Source organism: Ovis canadensis, chromosome X, assembly GCF_042477335.2.
Source record: "Ovis canadensis isolate MfBH-ARS-UI-01 breed Bighorn chromosome X, ARS-UI_OviCan_v2, whole genome shotgun sequence".
In the NCBI taxonomy this organism is placed as follows: Eukaryota; Metazoa; Chordata; class Mammalia; order Artiodactyla; family Bovidae; genus Ovis; species Ovis canadensis.
The window spans coordinates 87,438,813-87,457,951 of record NC_091727.1 but is presented as its reverse complement, the minus strand read 5'-3'; the positions used below and the strand labels follow the sequence as shown (position 1 = coordinate 87,457,951).

The following is a 19,139-nucleotide window of genomic DNA, read 5'->3' as shown; positions in this document are numbered from 1 at the left end:
TTCTCTGCAAGGAAGAGGCTGAGCAGCGGGGTCTGGGGAGGTCTTTTGAATCAAGTTTTCTAACTTTTCACAGTTCAGAGCACTGATTTTCACCCTCATAAGCTGCCTTCAGTGTCCGAATTATGTTTCACATCTTGCCAAATTTCAGGAAAGAGCATCCACTCTTACGCTGCCTGACTCACTCTGATGCTCAAATCTGTTCTCTTATTTCTAGTGCAATCTTTATCTGCTGTTTAAAGCGTACATCTCGGAAAGGCCAGTCCTCACCCTAAGGTGAGGTGATTTCAAGTGGTTATTAGCACAGACACTGCAGCCCTGCTGCCTCAATCGCCCCATTCTTTGTGCTGTCCTGATCTTACCCTGTGGCTTCTGGCATCTGTGGTCTGAGACACTGTCTCCCAATTTACACAATGAAATATGGGCAGAAGCTTAAACTTTCCTGTTACCCATCCAGTCACCTGCTTCTATGCAGGCTACAGCTATATAGATATAAATACATTTAATTTCGTTCACTCTCCCTTCTTAGTGTCTCAAGATTTCTTTTGGGGACGGAAGACAGAAGCTCAAGATTAACTGTCCTTTTGGTAGATAAGTTTATAGCACTAATCTTTTAAATCTATATATAAAAAAAAAGGAACATTGGTATTGTCACAGAATTCTGTTTCCCATAATTGGATCTGCTCTCCTGCTCTATTCATTGGGGAACTCTTGAACTTGAGTCTACCAGTAAGCTTGTGTAATGCCTCCATAGAGATCTTGTCTACATATTTGTTAGGATTCTTTTTAGATAACTTTTGCAATTTATTGCAGTTTTAAAATGAGGCATTTTCTATTACATGTTCTACATAGCTCTTGCTCTTGCAGGGCAAAGCACTTGATTTGGCTGTGGAAATATTCCATCCCCTATTTTTCTGAAGTCTCTTATTCATTTGACCTTTCCAAAGGCTCAGTCTTTTGAATTTGCTAGATAGATGATCATATTGTAATATGAAATATTACTTTTCTCAGTATAAATTTATATTACAAACTATAAAGATATTATATTTATATAACTCTGGTTTTCTGTTTCAGGGCAGCTTCAAAAATTAGACGGGATAGATAACATAATTATAGGACTTGTCCCTAGCAAGAACACCTCTAACATTTCACATTGCTGTATGTATACATATGTGTATATATGCGTATATACATATGTGTATATATGAATACATATACATGATGTATGCATGCTCTATGTTTATATATGTGTGCACACACATATGTGTATATACAGTTATGTATTTATAGTTATTTTCAGTTGCTGGTTTATTAAATTCAACTGCACTTTAACAACACTGCATTGTACTCTCTGGCCCATGTTTAATGGTTTGGACATCATGTGTCCTTTTGCTTTGTCTATGCCTCACCTATTTTTTGTGGATATAGATGATTTTCCTTTTCTCACTTGTCCTTCCTCCACGCTTATATGTGGTTGATTATTGCTTTCACTGTTCACTTGCTTTATCCAATGAGATTTCCCTTTGTTATTTTCATAGTTGTACTTGTGGCCTGTTCTTTTCAACTTTGAGACGTCCTGTTAAAATTTCTTGTAAAATTGGTTTCATGGTGCTGAACTCTTAGTTTGCTTTGCTGCAGAACTTTTGAACTCTCCTTCAAATCTGAACAGTAGACTTTCTGGATAGAACACTCTGGAATGTAGTGGGTTTTTTTCCCCCTTTCAGCATTTTAAAAGCAAGGTGCCCCTCCCTGTGGCCTGCAGGATGTCTGCTGGGAAGTCATTGATAGCCTAATTGAGTTTCTCTTGTAGGTAACTTACTGCATTTCTCCTGCTGCTCTAGTATTCCCACTTTATCTTTTATTTTGGACATTTTAATTACAGTGTGTGGTGAGGTGGCCCTCTGAGCCTTGATCCTGCTTGGGGTTCTAGGTGCTTCCTGAAGCTGAAGGTCTGTTTCCTTTCCTAGGATAGATAACTTTTCAGGTATTGCATCTTCCATTATATTATCTAACCATTTCTCTCTCCCTCTCTCTCTCTCTCTCTCTCTCTCTCTCTCTCTCTCTCTCTCTCTCTCTCGCTTCTCTTTCTGGGACCCATATAATGCAAAGGTGAGAGTGTGTGGTGTTGTTGTCTCAGAGGTCTCTTAAACTGTCCTCGTTTTTAAAGCTTCTTTTATCTGTTCAGCTTGAGTGATTTCCACTACTCACTCTTCAAGTTTTCTGACCTGTTCCTCAGTATCATCTAATATACGCTTGATCCTTATTAGTGTACCTTTAATTCCAGCTGTGGCATTCTTCAGCTCTGTTTGGTCCTTTGTTTTGTTTTCTCAGTTTCATTAAACTTCTCACTTCACTTCAGTCAGTCACTCAGTCTTGTCTGATGCTTTGCGACCCCATGGACGGCAACACTCCAAGCTTCCCTGTCCATCAGCAACTCCTGGGGCTTATTCAAACTCATGTCCATCGAGTCAGTGATGCCATGCAACCATCTCATCCTCTGTAGTCCCCTTCTTCTCCCTCCTTCAATCTTTCCCAGCATCAGGGTCTTTTTCCAGTGAGTCATTTCTTTGCATCAGGTGGCCAAAGTATTGGAGTTTCAGCTTCAGTATCTTTCCTTCCAATGAATATTCAGGACAGATTTCTTTTAGGATGGATGAGTTTGACCTCCTTGCAGTCCATGGGACTCTCAAGAGACTTCTCCAATAGCACAGTTCAAAAGCATCAATTCCTTGGCACTCAGCTTTCTTTATAGTACACCTCTCACATCCATTATGTACTACTGAAACACCTTAGCTTTGACTAGATCATTATTGGCAACGAAATGTCTCTTCTTTTTAATATGCTTTCTGGTTTGATCATAGCTTTCCATCCCAGGAGCAAGCCTCTTTTAATTTCATGGCTGCAGTCACCGTCTGCAGTGATTTTGGAGCCAAAACATATGTCTGTCACTGTGTCCATTGTTTCCCCATCTATTTGCCATGAAGTGATGGCACCGGATGCCATGATCTTAATTTCTTGAATGTTGAGTTTTAAGCCAACATTTTCACTCTCCTCTTTCACTTATATCAAGAGGCTCTTTAGTTCTTCTTCATTTTCTGCCATAATGGTGGTGTCATCTGAAAACCTGAGGTTAATGATATTTCTCATGGCAATCTTTATTCCAGCTTGTGCTTCACCTGGTTCAGCATTTCTCATGATCTACTCTGCATATAAGTTAAATAAGCAGGGTGACAATATACTCCTTTCCTGATTTGGAACCAGTCTGTTGTTCCATGTCCAGTTCTAACTGTTGCTTCTTGACCTGCATACAGATTTCTCAGGCGGAAGGTCAGATGGTCTGGCATTCCCATCTCTTGAAGAATTTTCCACAGTTTGTTCTGATCCACACAGTCAAAGGCTTTAGTGTAGTCAACAAAGCAGAAGTAGATGTTTTTCTGGAACTCTCCTGTGTTTTCGATGATCCAACAGATGTTGGCAATTTGATCTCTGGTTCTCTGCCTTTTCTAAATCCAGCTTGAACATCTGGAAGCTCGTAGGTCACGAAATGTTGGAGCCTGGCTTGGAAATTTTGAGCATTACTTTCCTAGCGTGTGAGATGAGTGCAATTGTGCAGTAGTTTGAACATTCTTTTTCATTGCCTTTCCTTGGGATGGGAATGAAAAGTGAACTTTTCCAGTCCTGTGTCCACTGCTGAGTTTTCCAAATTTGCGGGCATATTGAGTGCAGCACTTTCACAGCATCGTATTTTACAATTTGACATAGCTCAACTCGAATTCCAACACCTTGACTAGCTTTGTTCATAGTGGTGCTTCCTAAGGCCCACTTGACTTCACATTCCAGGATGTCTGGCTCTAGGTGAGTGATCACACCATTGTGCTTATCTGGGCCATGAGATCTTTTTTGTACAGTTCTTCTGTGTATTCTTGCCACCTTTTCTTAATCTCTTCTGCTTCTGTTAGGTCCATTCTGTTGCTGTCCTTTATTGTGCTCATCTTTGCATGAAATGTTCCCTTGGTAGCTCTAATTTTCTTAAGGATATCTCTAGTCTTTCCCATTCTATTGTTTTCCTCTATTTCTTGGCATTGATTGCTGAGGAAAGCTTTCTTATCTCCCCTTGCTATTCTTTGGAACTCTGCATTAAAATGGGTATATCTTTTCTTTTCTTCTTTGCCTTTCACCTCTTTTCTCAGATATTTGGAATGCCTCCTAAGACAACCATTTTGCCTTTTAGCATTTCTTTTTTCTTGGGGATGGTCTTGATCACTGTCTCCTTTACAATGTCACAATCCTCCGTCCATAGTTCTTCAGGCACTCTGTCTATCAGATCTAATCCCTTGAATCTATTTGTCACTTCCACTGTATAATTGTAAGGGGTTTGATTTAGGTCACACCTGAATGGTCTGGTGGTTTTCCCTACTTTCACTATGTAACTTCTCACTATGTACATCTGTTCTTCTCTCAAATTCTTTCAGCCACTTTATGATCACTACCGTGAACTCTTTATTTGTTAAATTGTTTTCTCCTGCTCACTTACTTTTTCTGCTGGGGTTTCATCTCATTCCTTCAATTGGAACATATTCTTCTGTTCCCTCATTTTTCTTCATTAGCTATTTTTATTTCTATGTCTTTGGCAGGTTGGTTTTATTTCTTCATCTTGGAGTAGTGGTCTTTAGAAGGAGACAGCCTATGTATCCCAGCAGTCCCCTGACCTATTGTCACCAGATATATATGCTCTAGTGTTGCCCCGGTGGGGACTGCATGGTCCCCTCTCTTGTCGCAGGCTGACTGGTTGGGCAGCCTGGTAGGCATGGCTGACCCCTGGTCTGCTTGGTTCTCAGGCCCTGCCTTGTGCAGAGGCTGATGATCACCAGTAGGTGCAGTTGGGTCATGAGGTGTCTGGCTGCTGAGACCGGGTGGTCCCAGGTAGTGCCAGCCCACTGGTGGGTGGAGCAGTGTTCTGGGGTGGATGGTTACACTGCCCAGGGTTCCCAGATCTAGTGCTAACCTGCTCTTGTGTGGGGCTCATTCTTGACACAGCTGGTTTCAGGGTCCAGGGTGTCCTGATTCAAGTCTTCTCCTTCTCGTCTGGAAATCCAGCTCCTATGGGATCCCAGGTCTGCTGCTGGCCTGCTAGTGGGTGGGCTTGGACCTGATATGGCAAGCTGTAGGGCTACAGTGGACCTAGGGTTGCTTCCTTTTCACTGTTGGGTGCAGCCCAATCCTGGCGACCCGGGCTACAGAGCCTGTGTTCCTGGAATGGGTGCCAGCCATCTGGTAGGCGGAGCTGGTCCCAGGGTTTCTGACTGCCAGCCTTGGGTTTGCTGAAGTTGGTGCCAGCCCACAGGAGGATGGGACAGGGCTTGGACCTCTGGCTGCAGAGCTGAGGGTTCCCGGGCTTGTGTGGGCACACTGGTGGCTGAAGCACCATCCTGGGCACCCTGGTGGCAGGACCAGGTCCTGTGTAGGCGGGGGACTCTGAGGGTCCTAATGCAAATGCCCTGCTTGTGGGTGAGGCTGTGGCCATGCTCCCCTATCTGCTTGGTCTGAGTCTGCCCAGTAGTGATGCCAACAAGCTGCCTGGTGGGGCTGAGACATCTTGCTAATACGTGAGATGGAGGATTTCAAAATGGCACTTACCAGCACCCATGTCCTTTTGTAGAATGCAGGCCCTCAAGTGGCTGCCACCAGCAGCTCTGCCCCAGGGTGAGCTCCATTTACCTACTGCCTCTCCAGGAGCTCTCAGAGATGAGCAGGTGGGTCTCACGCAGGCTTTCTCAAATTTCTGCATCCACACAGAGTCTTGGAGTGGGTGAGGTTTTCTGTATGTACTTGAAGAGTGGAGTCTCTAGCTGCTAAAGCTGCCTGGCTCTCCTTAGCGTAAGCCCGCTTCCCTTCAAGCCAAATGATTTGTGGGCATGTTGTTCCGGTGCATGACCTACAGGCTAGGTGCCCAGCGTGGGGCTCGGATCCCTCACTTCCTGGGAAGAACATCAGCACTGGTGATTACCCTACCGTGTGTGCATTGCCCACTCAGGGTACGGCTCTTGACTATACCATGAGTCTGCCCAGCGTACCCATCCTGATGTGGTTGCCTTTCTATAGTACATATATGTGTGTGTGTGTGTGTGTGTGTGTGCATGTATATAAATATATAATTCTAGACATTAAATTCTATATATATTTCTATATATAAAATTATATTATTTTCATCACAAACTATTGCTCAATCCTCAGTGTCATACTGTTCTTCAAGAAGACCATTGAGCTATCAATGGTGAGTTGATCACAATATCTCACTTCCATCCTTGAAGGAGGAGAGGACTATCTTTGCTGAAATTGATAGGAACACATTCTCGATGTGGGTTTCACTTTCTTGCTTGCAGCGCATTGTCTGGTGCCACTATTTGAGGGCTCACAGAATGCAGGGCTGAGTGACACAGAATATTTCACCAAACCATCCAGGACCAGGAAATCCCCTAGTAGCACACCAGGGGCTGAGAGGGCAAGTGGCCATGAGATCCAAAGTTGCTATCTCAGCCCCCACTTTCCAGAAGCTGCTGATCTTCTGGAGCAATGGAATGACCTCTGCAAAGCACACGTGATGTGCACACTGGGATATGGGAGCCCATGGTGCTGGGTTGTCACCCTCCAGGGACCGGACATGCTCCACATCTGTCATCCTTAGTTCCCCCACGAGGATACATGATCCTTGAATCAGAGGTAGAGTAACCCCACCGATCACCACTCCCACTGACCCATGACCTCACCTACCATCCACCACTCCCAGTGACCCACAGGGAACTTCTACTTCCGGTCTCCCAAGAATAGGTTCTATAGTTCCAGAGAGGACTATCCACATTAGCCACATCTAGCTAGTTACTTTTGACTTCACATTATGTTAAGGTAGAAGGCCAGGCCCTGGGACACACTAAGCACATTTGAGTTCACAATACCCAGCCTCATGTGGCTACTGGTTACCCTATTGCTGGTGGTGACACAAGAGAGGCTGTTCCCAAAGCAAGAAGGTTCCCCCAGGAGACACGATAGTAGTCCTACTGACCTATGAGCCACGGTTGCCACCTGGGCACTTTGGGCTCCTCCTGATAGGAGACCAACACACACAGAGAATTGTCCCCATCCCAGCAGGCAGTGCTGACCTTGATCCTAAGGAGTATGCGGGTTACTCTGGCACAGGGGGAACAGCCAGGTGATGTGTCTTGTGTTGCTGCGGTGAAGACAAGAGTCTTCTCTTGTGTTTCAGTGGTGAACTGACAGGTCCAAGAGCAAGGGTCTGAGAAGGGCATCGGGTCCAGGGCTTCAGAAACCTGAGCGACAAACTGTATTACATCAAGAGGGAAGCCGCTGGAAATGGCCGATGTCTTGTCTGAGAGTACAGGGGATTTAGAACGATCTCAGGCAAGAGAGAGTGACCATCAGTTGTGGTGCAGCAGCTGCTGCAACTGTGAGGGCCCAGCACTTGTCCATTCTTTCTCTCGGAGCTTCTTTAGGAGAGGAGACCAACCAGAATCCTCAAGGAGCTGTCCTCAGATGAGGCGCACTCACCAGGTGAAAGGAGTGTATGTCAGTGTTGGGAGGGGTGGATTAGAGTGGATGCTGTGGTACCACCCAGATCTCCTCTTTATAACTAGCCCACTCTTTTGCCCAGGCCCAGCAGTGTTGATGGATGAGGACTCAGAGCAAAAGTCTTCTCCAAATTCACCCTCCACTGAAGGGGACTGCCTCCCTGGGGGCAGCTGTTTGTGAGAGACTACTCACAGGATCAGTGCGGGGAAGATACAGCGGCCTGACCCCGTCACCTGGATTAAGCTGATCTCTGCAGAGTCTTCCCTTTTCATGTCTGCTTTCTGAAAATTACTTTGACCATGGTGGTCTGAAATGGCACCAGAAGTGAACAACAGAATGAAAGGCAAGTTAGACACAGAGACTTAGCCTTTGGAGGTTGAAGTCATGGGCAGGGGCCATCTCTGTGCCCTGTCAGAAATTCTAGGAGTATGAATCCCAAGTATATGTGTTGGACTCAATCACAAAGCTATATCTCAAGGCTTCTGTGCCCTGATGGTTATTTCATCAAGTCAGATCATCTTCTTGTGCCAGCGAATAAATGGCACAGAATGAGTAAGCATTTACCACTACTGTTGGAGAAGGCAGTGGCACCCCACTCCAGTGTTCTTGCCTGGAGAATCCCAGGGATGGGGGAGCCTGGTGGGCTGCCATCTATGGGGTCGCACAGAGTTGGACACGACTGAAGCGACTTAGCAGCAGCAGCAGCAGCAACCACTACAATTATGATTAAAGTATTTATGCATCACACAATAAGGCAGAGGAGTATGGATGGATGGACTCCAAGTTAGACATTTTCACCTGGCCTCCTGTGTGCATTTCATGGGGCACAAGGAAGGGGCTTCAGGCTGGGTACTTACAAATGTTAGTATCCCCTGTGACAAGGGATAGGTCAGCTGCAGTTGAGGCACTTACTATCAGCCTCCTGTTTACTCTCTGAAATGAATAAAACAATAGAGACAGCATAAATAGCCAGTGTTTGTCTCTTATAAATACCTAAGGTAACAGTCATGGCAAGGACAAAGAGCGGCAAAACCTTGTTTCAGTAAAGGATAAAGGGATCTCCACTCCCGCATCTTTTGGGACAAGAGAGACACCAGACATGTGAAAAAAAGGCTTCTTGTGGGTCTAGGCCTGAAGGAAGACAAAATTCCAGAAGGACTGCTTCATATAAATGACTCGACCGCCCCTTGACTGTGCTCCTGCTCACCAGAGGGGACATCCACACACTTTCTCTCCAGGATTGCATCTCTGCCTTGCTTCTGTCTCAACTAAACCATTTCTTTCTGTGCTCTCCCACTTGTGCTATGTTTCTAATAATAAAGTCTGTACCTGCATTTACAGTTTCTGCCTCTGTGATAAATGCACTTTTCACTGGAGGCAATGATCCATGAAACAATAGCGTTCAGCCTCTAGCCCTTGCTAGTCTCCTGGCTAGGATTCCGGGCTCTCATCCAGGGTACCCAGGTTCAATTCCTGGGCAGGGAATTAAGATGTCACTTCACTCAACCGCTCCCTGCAGCCTCAGGATATCAGTGCCACTGGGAGGAGCCCAGGTCCTCACCTTGGCCCTGAATGGATGGCGCCTGCCTGGCTAGCGCTTCCATCAGTCAGGCAGGAAGGATCCTTTCCTGCCTTTTGGGACCTCAGCCCCATGGATGTGGCACCACCTTCATCCAGAATATCTTTCCACACCACCTCAGATATCAGCACAAATGGGATGCTTTTTCCCAAACAACGTGCTATTGTTATTTATATGAAAAGTGTTTTTGTTTCTGTCTTTGTATTTAAATTGGTGAGTTGATCATGTATTTATTCCCAAACTGTTGGAGGTTTACCTAGGATCCCATGTTCCCTGCAGGCAGCTTCCAGGAAGCAGAGGAGAAGAGACGTGAACAAGGACCTGGAGTCTCTTCCCCGCCCTACAGTGTGCTCAGAGCTCAACAGTCAGCAGCCTGTAGGTGTAGCTTGTGATGAAGATGATTCCCTTCGTGTTTGAGGAGTTTTTGAGAAAGCCAAAGTGCCTTGAATCCCCAGCTGTTTCTAGTCACCCCTCTGTGCTGGCACTTTTAAATGCAAGATCTGACTTAGCTTCCAAGGCTCCTGGGAATGTCAGGGAGGGGTCCCCCGGTTCCCTCCCATGCTCGTTCTGCCCTCCCCTCTGCAGTGATGCTGCCCACAGTCCCAGCGAGCTGAGGATGTGCCCCTGGCTCCTGATGCCAGGCACAGTCTCCCCCGGGAGTCCCGGCTGCCTCCGCACGCTGGGACTTGCCTGCGCACCTCCACAGGTGCCCTTAGGCTCCCGACAGCCATTGGCTTCATGAGGGCAGGTATCAGACAAGCGACAGTGAGAGGACAAGGGCAGTGGGCGTTTTATTCATAAACTCTAGCTAGGATATGCACAATGCCGCACTTTTCACCTCCAAGGAGAATTCGGAGGTGTGTGAATTCAAGTTCAGTGCAGATTTTGCCACTGTGGTTTCCGTAATCCCTCCTCATCTAAGGCTTTAGGGCCTGACCACCTGGATAAGCTGATCCATTAGGTTAAGTGCACAGCCACCAGTTTTAAAGAAGACACTCCATTAAAATCCTACCAAAAGTTCGGGGATGCTTACCAAGACGTCTTCAACTATATTCTCCAAGACTGGGTAGATTGTGCAGCAAACCAAAGTCCACTCACCCCTCCCCATTTGGCAAATTTTTGGTGTAGCTAGATCAAGCAGCATAAACAGGTGTCTAACTCTCCCTGACCGCAGCGTAACTTCCCTTCCTGCCCCAGGAAATTTATCTAGGACAGAAGCGGATTTTCTAATGTGTATGTCCCATTTCAGAGTTTCTTCTCACCCATAAGACACTGTGTGTACCTGGCTGCTGCCACCATTCACCCTCATCACCATCACCTCCCACAGAATGAACCCAGCTTCCCAAAGCCCCAAACCACCCTGGACCAGGCCCCGACACTCAAGTGCTCCCCGTGGACCCTGCCCCTGGTTGCCTTGTTCTGTGGAACTAGGGGATGTCTGTCCACCTTCCTCATGGGACTGCAGCTCTCAGATCATCACTCTAGGTGTTGGGGTGTCCTGCTTCTCCTAGTGTCCCCGCTGTTAACACAGGGCCTTCCACAGAGCACAGGCTCCATGAAGGTCTGTGGAATAAATGAGCCAGAGCGGGACACTTATTAAGTCACCTCAGGCTTTTTGTACTTTCTTAAATAATAACTTGAAAAACTCCAATTGAACAGAGATAGTTTAGCTGCATAAAATGACAGACAAGAAGTACAGAGGAACTCACCTCAAATATATTTTATCTCTTAACTCCTACTAAGTCATATTATATTTCCAAAATAGTTATATTCCAAGCCCATGTAATCCTGTTCAGGGTGACAAAATAAAATGAAAGTGTTCGCAATCACTTTTACAAAACAGCAAAACTCTTGTTCTTGAACTGGGTAAGCACAAACACACTGTGATCAACGTTATTGACATAGTTAGACACTGAGGCTTATTAAGCCTCCTATTAAAAGGAATAACATTTGAAACAATTCTAAAGGAAACAGAAATGAATCTCCATGTCATTGTAGAGAAGAGGAAGCCAAAGATGCTACACACCTGTTCCCTCAACTGGCCCGGGCTGTCACGACTGAGAAGGCTGAATGCTCCCTCTTCCAACACAGAGGGAAGGATCAGCCTCCCTTCCTAACCCCAGGACAAGCTGCTGGATATGGGCCTGAAAGGAGCCTGGCTGCTGCTCTGGCTCAGGGCCCCTCTTCCTCCTCCCTCACAGCTATGCACACCGGGGTGGGAAGAACCTGGGACGCCTTCCATTGACCCTGTGCAGATAGTCCTTGACTTGCTGCTTGCTGGTCTCTGCATAGGCCCGGGGACCCCACAGGAACTCGTAATGAGCAGGGTGGCTGTAAGGCACCTGACGGTACTCCAGGTACCCTGCCTGCACCCACACTTGGGTCAGCAGCTCCTTGGGCTCCCCATAGATGCAGTGCTCTATGCCAGGAAATACCCCCATCATGCTGAGTGCTCCCCAGACCTTCTCCTCACAGACCCGGTTCCCTGCTACGAGAATCAGGCTCAGGACAGTCACCAGGAGGCCAGCCTTTGGTATGCTCTGCCCACCCCTCTGCATCTCATTGAGGGTGAGGCCCAGGGTGGCGACCATGACATAGATGTGCTCTCTGTGGTCCACCTCTTTCATATCCACACCAAAGGCCAGCTGCAGGCACTGTGTGGCTTTACGGAAGACCACTGCGAAATGGGCCTGGTTATCCCTGAGGACCCTATTCAGCATTTCAGCCTGGAAAATCGGCTCCTTGGTGCCATACTTGAGGAGCAGGAACTCCAGTAGTTCAGCCGTCATCACATTCACAGCCTGCTTGAACAAGATCTCCGCATCCACGGCGGCAGAGGAAGATGAGTCTGGAGGGAAGGAGGCCAGAGGGGTTGAGGCATCCTCCGCCTCAGCCCCCAGGAGCTGTGCCTCCACTGGGCCCTGGGCCTGGATTTGGCCCTGAAGGTCTTCCTCAGAAGTGCAGAGCTCATTCGTCGGGACCACAGGCATGATGACTGGGGTCTTGTGCACAGTGAGGGTGTGGCAGGGGAAAATGGAGACTGCTGACCTGGGAAAGAGAGAGAGTGTAAATGGTCTCAGTTCTGAAATGCGCCACGGGTGGCTCTGACTGAGGCCGCTTACTGGTCTTCCTTGAGGGCAGCTCTTGGGCGTTACAGGGGCGCTCCTCCTTGGTGGTCAGTCCCCTGTCAAGTGAGGAAGAGAAATTCTGGCTCAGGGTGCAGCCAGTACAGCCTGAGGTTCTAGGTCCGACAAGGTGGGGGAATTAGGGCCTTTTGAGGTCCCCTCTGTTATGGGATTGGGAAACCCTGTGCACACTCAGGACACCCACCTCACCTTGGCACTCCTGTGACCTCAATACACAGACCTCAGACCTCTGCCTTTGCCTCCTGGTTCCTGGAGCCCCTGCGAGACGAATGGAGGTGTCACCTCGGGGGTAGACTGTGGCACAGACCTAGGCCTTCTGTACTCTTAGGAGGGGTTGACTCTGTGAGGTCCCCCCAGATCTGGAGTGGCTAGTCCCATCAGGACTTGAGTTTTGGGTCATCTGTGTAGGACCTACCATTGGCAGCACAAGCTGTCTCTCTCGGTGGTAGCCGAGCCAGGACTCACCAGGGCCTGGCTTTTCAGCAGAAGCCATCCACGGGCCTGCCAGTTGGTAGGGAGGGGAGTGGAACCAGGGGCATGTTTGTCAACCCTTCCAAGGCCTGGCCCCCTGAAACAAGGCACCTGGCAGCAGATGGAAACTTTTACAAGCAACCTTAAACATACTTTTCTGTACTTTCACATAAGAGACAAACTGTGGATCCCATCTCCATCCCCTTTGCCCCTCCCCCATACTGGGCCAGGGCTGCCTCTCCACATCGCCTCTGTGACATCATGAAACAAGTAAGGAAGCGGGCCACTTAATTGGCTGCCTGGCCCATGACCCAGATTCTAGAATCTCCGGACAGTACTGGACACTGACACCCTGGTCTGAGGCCCTTCTGCCCTGAGCGTTCACTGCTTGGGTAGAGAATGCTCCCGAGGTAGACTGGCTTCCCACGAGGCGCTTGCGGCTCCGCTGGCCCCATCAACTGATGGGGAGGCCGTAGCAGGGGACTGCCATGATTCCTTCCTGGATCCAAATGTGGATTCTCAGGGGTGGCTTTGGAGAAGCAGGGTGACCAACCCGAGAGCCCAGATGCGGGCTCCCAAGACAACCTGACCCCACAGGGCCCAAACTCAGAAACGGCCAACGAGGATGAGAACAATGCCGTCCTCAGGCTGTCCTTCCCTAGAAGCTCTGGGTGAGAGTGGAGGATGCAGCCATCACCTCTGCACTGGAACGACGAGGGAGACACGGTGGTCACTGAAGCAGATCTCTTCCAGACGGAGGTCCTGCAGTGCGGAGGCACAGACAGGATCTTCGAGACAGACAGCATCGACTTTCATCTGCAAACTGAACCTGAATGGGTTCAGGAAAATCTGCCCTTCGGGTCACTCTGTGGGGAAGAAAAGGATGATGGTAACGTAGAAAGCCCTTCTGGGGAGACTAGACTAGACAAGCCAAGTGCTGGACTGGTTTCATTTCCCAGGAGCACATTTTCTCTCGTGAGAGGGTGGTGCATGGGGATGACCCAGAGAGATGTTATGGGGAGGGAGGTGGGAGGGGGGTTCATGTTTGGGAACGCATTTAAGAATTAAAGATTTTAAAATTTAAAAAATAAAAAAAACTAAAAAAAAAAAAAAAAGGAAAGAGGAGAAAGCAGGGCCTGTCATGTTCCACCAACCCCCTTACAAAGGATCCACGGGGGTGACTCCAGACCCTGAGGGGCCACCTGAAGTCAGGGGGGGCCAGGAACACCTCAAGCGAGGCTGGCCCCGAGGGAGCTCTGGGAGCACACTTACTAGGGCCTCATAAGCTGCTAGGAATGAAGAGACCTTATCTCCATATTTAGGCAAGGTCCGGACGTGGTGGGGAGGAGGGCGGCGAGGAGCTGCTATTCTCCCCCACGATGGCTAAAGTGATTCATTTCCTTTCAGATCTATCGGAACTCCAAGTTTCAGAGAGACAAGCCTCTCCTCCTGCAGGACATCTGGAGGAAAGGTGACCCCAGAGTAACTGCTCAGCCCGCCACCAGTGCAACAGCGGCCCCAAAGAGAAAGAAGCAAGCTGTGCTGACCACACGCTCTCCTAAATTCCATCACAATGAGTCCACCCAAGAGGCTGACAAGAAGGCCCAGAAAGGAATCCCAACAGCTCACAGAACCCCTGGCCTGTGCTCATTTGTGTCCTGTGGCCTTTGATCTATGGGCAGTGTAGCTTGGGGGGCCAGGGCAAACCATCTCCCCAGCGAGCAGGGTGGGCCCAGTGGAGAGGGCATGTCCAGCAATGCGCCATCTGTACCCCAGCTAGAACTGCCCTAGAGCCCCACAGAGTGCCCAGGTTATGGTTCGGTGATGACTATGTACAGCACCTATTATTCCATTGTGATGGTCCTTTCAGCTGTGGCCCCAAACGAGGCCCCTGAGGTGGATGAGGAGCAGGAGGATTCCTCAGTTTACAAGTGTGCCCTCTGTAAGCAGTTCAAGGGCAATCTCAACCCCTGAGCCGCCAGGTCCCTAGGGTCACTCAAAAGCACTCTCCTGTAATAAAAAAATCTATTTCTAGCTCTAATAAAGTACAGCAAAACTCCACGGGAGTAAATAAAGTATCAAATGAGAACTGCGAGTCTGTGTTCTTTCTGTCTGTCCATGCTATTCAAACGGCACTGGGTGAGCCAGATGAGGCTGGCAGCCCACGCCCCAGGCAGGCCTCATTCCAGTCCCTTTTCATCTGAAGCATCAGCATTTCACACATTCAGCCAAGAGTGTGGCTCCCGAGCCATGCGCTGAGGCCATCCCAGGACGGGCTGGTCCCTGGGCCTTGCCTGTCACACAGCAGAAGACCCAGTCTGGCTCCTGACCTTGGGGGTGTCACCTTCCATGAGTCATGCACCCTGAAGCAGAAGGGGCTCCTCCTGGGTCCGCCAACGATGCCACAAGTTTCTGGTCAGCAGCTGAGCCTCTCTAGCTCCTGATCCAGGGGCATCCCCAAGAGGCCCACTGGAAAGCAGGGTCACCCCACTCACCAAGAGCCTTGCAAAAACATGACTTGAAACCCAAACACAAGTACAAGTTTCCACAAGCTGAACACCAGCCCTTGTTGCTCTGCCCCCACAGCTGTATCTAGGAGCCTAACTCTGGATACGGAGCAGCCAGGCACCATGTCCAACACACATGCTGTGTGAGCCAAGGTACACTTTACAGCAGGGCAAGGGTCAACTGCAAGGACAAACCACGGTCAGTTTCTGGGCCTGCTGGCCTCTCCCTGTGCCAGAGTCCTAGCCAGCTGCTGACACTCAGCCTCACCCCCAGCATTTCCCCATCAGTCCCCTGGACACTGTTCCAATATCGGGGAGTTTGGACCAGAACAGAGAGGGGAAAAACACTAACCGGTTTCCTAACAACACATTTCTCTCAAGCGCCCAGACCCAGCAGGGCCAAAACGAGTGGCGACCTCTTTTTGTAAAGGTAAATCCTGGAGACTCCTGCTGAGTCCAGAGTCCCGGCCCCCGGCCCCACACCAAGTGCACAGCTCACCGCACGGTGGGGCCGATTCAGACTGAACCAGACGAGCATGTCCAGGGCATGGTGGCGACCGGATGGTGTCACCATGAGCTGGTCTCTCGGTCACCTTCCTCTCGAGAGCCCAGTCTGGACAGGCCTCCTGACCAAAGGGGGTCAGGTGCTTGGGGATGTCCACCTGGAACATGTCCTTCCCGGCCCTCCCCAGGACGGGCTGCAGCAGCCAGCGAGGGTCGGCGAGCGCAGTCAGGTACTTCCGTTGCAGGTCGGGCAGCATGGCTTGATTCTCCAGCTCCTCCACCTCATCACAACCTCGGTTTTCTGGGCACAGCAAAGTGACCCCAATCCACGGGACCTGTGTGCAAAGACAGGACACAGAAGGAGAACAAGGTGATTCACAGTCATGCCTGCTAGAGTCTAAGACTGCATCACAGAGGAGACCCAGGGTGAACTGGGTCCTCTGGCTGAGCATTTCAGGTGGGCTCACCTCAACAAAGGGAACTCGGGGTGAGGCCAAGCGAGGGAGGGAGTGAAATGAAAGGGAGAGGCCTGGTGCTCCATGAACCCACCAGGCCATGGGCACCTCTCAGTCTGCCCACTGCAGGCTGCAGGGACAGAACAGGAGGGCCCCCGGTGGAGAGCCTACAGACATCAGGTCCCCAAGCGACTCACAAGCAGACAGGAGTTTCTGTGGGGCTTCACCCCTGAGGAGTCAGGGGACTTGCTCAGGCCCGGCTGCAGGCATTGGGGTTGGGGAACCCAGGCTGGGTGCTGTGCTACCTCTTATAGTCTCTGCTGGGCACACCCTCCCCCTTCCTCAACACACACAGAGGCAAGTGCCACATGCAGACCCAGATATGCCTCTGCCTCTCAGAGCACAAATGGGGACTGAGGCCCAGACTGGGGGTCAGGCACCTCAGGCCACCATTTCCCAGCCCAGGGACCCTCATTGCCCCTCTGAAGAAACCTCAGCCCCACCCCTCCTCCCCCTACCAATCGGTTCAACAGAAAACAAATGACCACAAGCCAGCTGAGATCCAGGGCAGCACCAGGGGCCATGCGGGCAGCGCGGGGCAGGGTGTCACTTGCAGGCGATCACTCCGTGGCCAAACTTTTCCCTATCCTGCAGCAAGGCCTGGATCTGGGCAGGGCTCATCCCCAGCCTCTGCTCCAGCAGCTTCTGCCAGTCCACGTCCTCCCAATCCCAGTGCCTGATGTGGACAGCCAGGGTAGACTGCTGGGTCCACATAGCACAGGCCGCCACCACCTCTCCACGGTCTTGACACCATAAGGCTGGCGGAAGGACAGACAGCCGAACTTCATCTCCCAGGGCTCCCAGAACCTCACGTGGGTGCAGAAACACAGAACCACAAAGGCCAGGAGCCTGACACAGCAGCCTCCAAGCTCACAGCCCTGAGCCGGACATCAGCCCCATGTGTCCGAGCATCCTCCAACTCTGCTGACACAGAATGGGGGGGAGGGGGCGGGTCACAGAGGGCTGGCTCCTTCCATCCTTCTCCACACTGTCTGTTGACAGGGGTTAGCGACCCAGAGGACCCGTCCATCACATGCAGTCTGTGGGGAGGTCAGGAAGGAGGGCGGGGCAGCGGGAGAGAGGCACGTGGTGAGTTCCAAGACAGAGGCCCCTGAAACCCTGGGAGCACTGAGGAGGGAGGGCAAGCCCCTTGGCTTCAGAGCCCAGTGGCCGGGCTCTTGTCCTCTCCCAGCACAGACAGGCACAGTCCTGGGCTTGGCTTCCCACTGCCCAAACACTGCCCCCACCCCACCTCTTAACTCCCTGGCCCCATCCCTGTCCATGCTCTGCAGAGCCCCCATCTTAGCCCAGGCCTGCTGAGCACAGATCCGTACAAACCAGTCTAGCCTTGGCCCTGGATGGCCCTGCCAGGTGTCTTCCCCATGCCTTTGGGAACCACGTTCCTTGCAGCCCTTCCCACACCACTGCCTCCACTGTCAGCAGATGCCCCAGCCCCCACCTAGAGCCTAGAGAAAGAATGAAAGAGTGCCGGAACTACTGGGACGGGTGCACTCCGCGTCATTGCCAGGGCCTGGAATGGTACCATACAGGGATTACAGAATTCAAACCTCAAGTAACCCACTAGGTTACTCTCACATCTTTCCATGGCTGAGGAGGTGCCAGGGATAGAGAGATAGCCCATGACGGCAGGGGACCTAACCGCATGTACCTCCTTCCTCACTTCTTTCCTTGTACCTGGAAGGGCGTCCCTGTTTACTGGAGTGGGGTGATGGCAGGGGAACAGAGCCGCTGGCCTGAACCTCAGTAGATTCTCAGCACCTCTAGCAGGGAGCTTCTGTTTCCACGAGACGATGAGGATGGGGACATGGTCCCAGAGGCACCCAGCCTAGGGCATCCTGGGCCTTCCCTTCCCAAGCACAGCAGACCCACAGTTCTCACAGGCCCATGAGGCCCCATATGATCCACCTCTTACCCCGGCAGCCTGCTCTCCTATCCCCTGGATTCACTCGCAGGAGCTATAAAGGCCATCCTTCCATCCTTGGAACATTCCAGTGTGTTCCTACCTCAGAGCCTTTGCAGGGTGTGAGGAGTCACATCGTGTGCCCTCAAGTTCAGGTGCTGGAGTCTCAATGCCAAGCACCTCGGCGAGACCTTACAGACAAAGGAAAGGTCCTCACAGAGCTGACGGAGGTCCAGTGAGCTCATTAGGGTGGTCCCTCCTCTAACAAAATGGGTGTCCCCATACAAAGGACACATTTAGAGACAGACAGACACACAGGACAACTCCGGGTGAAGAGGAAGCCCAAGCCCATGCACGCCCACCATGGCCAGCAATGCCCCATAAGTGAGAGGGAAGAGATGGGACAGACTGTCTCCACAACCCTCACAAGAGCCAACGTCAGTTGACACCTGCACATTGGCTGCTGGCCTCCTGAACCAACACGGGTTGTAGTTTGAGCCACCCAGCCTGTGTGACCCTGACATGAAACCCTTTCTCCAAAGAAGACCCTTTCTCCAAAGACGACACAGAATGCCAACAGGCACATGAAAAGATGCTCAACATTCTGAATTATTAGACAAATGCAAATCAAAACTCCAATGAAGTATCACCTTACACTGGTCAGAATGCTGCTAAGCTGCTAAGTCGCTTCAGCCGTGTCTGACTCTGTGCAGCCCCATAGACGGCAGCCCACCAGGCTCCCCCGTCCCTGGGATTCTCCTGGCAAGAACACTGGAGTGGGTTGCCATTTCCTTCTCCAATGCATGAAAGTGAAAAGTGAAAGTGAAGTCGCTCAGTTGTGTTCGACTCTTGGCGACCCCATGGACTGCAGCCCACCAGGCTCCTCCGTCCATGGGATTTTCCAGGCAAGAGTAC

General features: G+C 50.3%; 1 protein-coding gene and 2 pseudogenes across 1 annotated transcript; 1 reads left to right on the top strand and 2 right to left on the bottom strand.

Moving 5' to 3' along the window:
* Positions 1 to 11,361: 11,361 nt before the first annotated feature.
* On the bottom strand, positions 11,362 to 12,150 carry LOC138930797 (melanoma-associated antigen 10-like). The gene has a single exon (XM_070291216.1). It carries the CDS (start codon positions 12,148 to 12,150, stop codon positions 11,362 to 11,364), a length of 789 nt encoding a protein of 262 aa, XP_070147317.1.
* A 1-nt stretch (position 12,151) lies between these two features.
* LOC138930796 (heat shock transcription factor, X-linked member 3-like) lies at positions 12,152 to 14,751 on the top strand (annotated as a pseudogene).
* Positions 14,752 to 15,444: 693 nt separating this feature from the next.
* Positions 15,445 to 17,091, bottom strand: LOC138930795 (protein EOLA1-like; annotated as a pseudogene).
* Between the last annotated feature and the right edge of the window lie 2,048 nt (positions 17,092 to 19,139).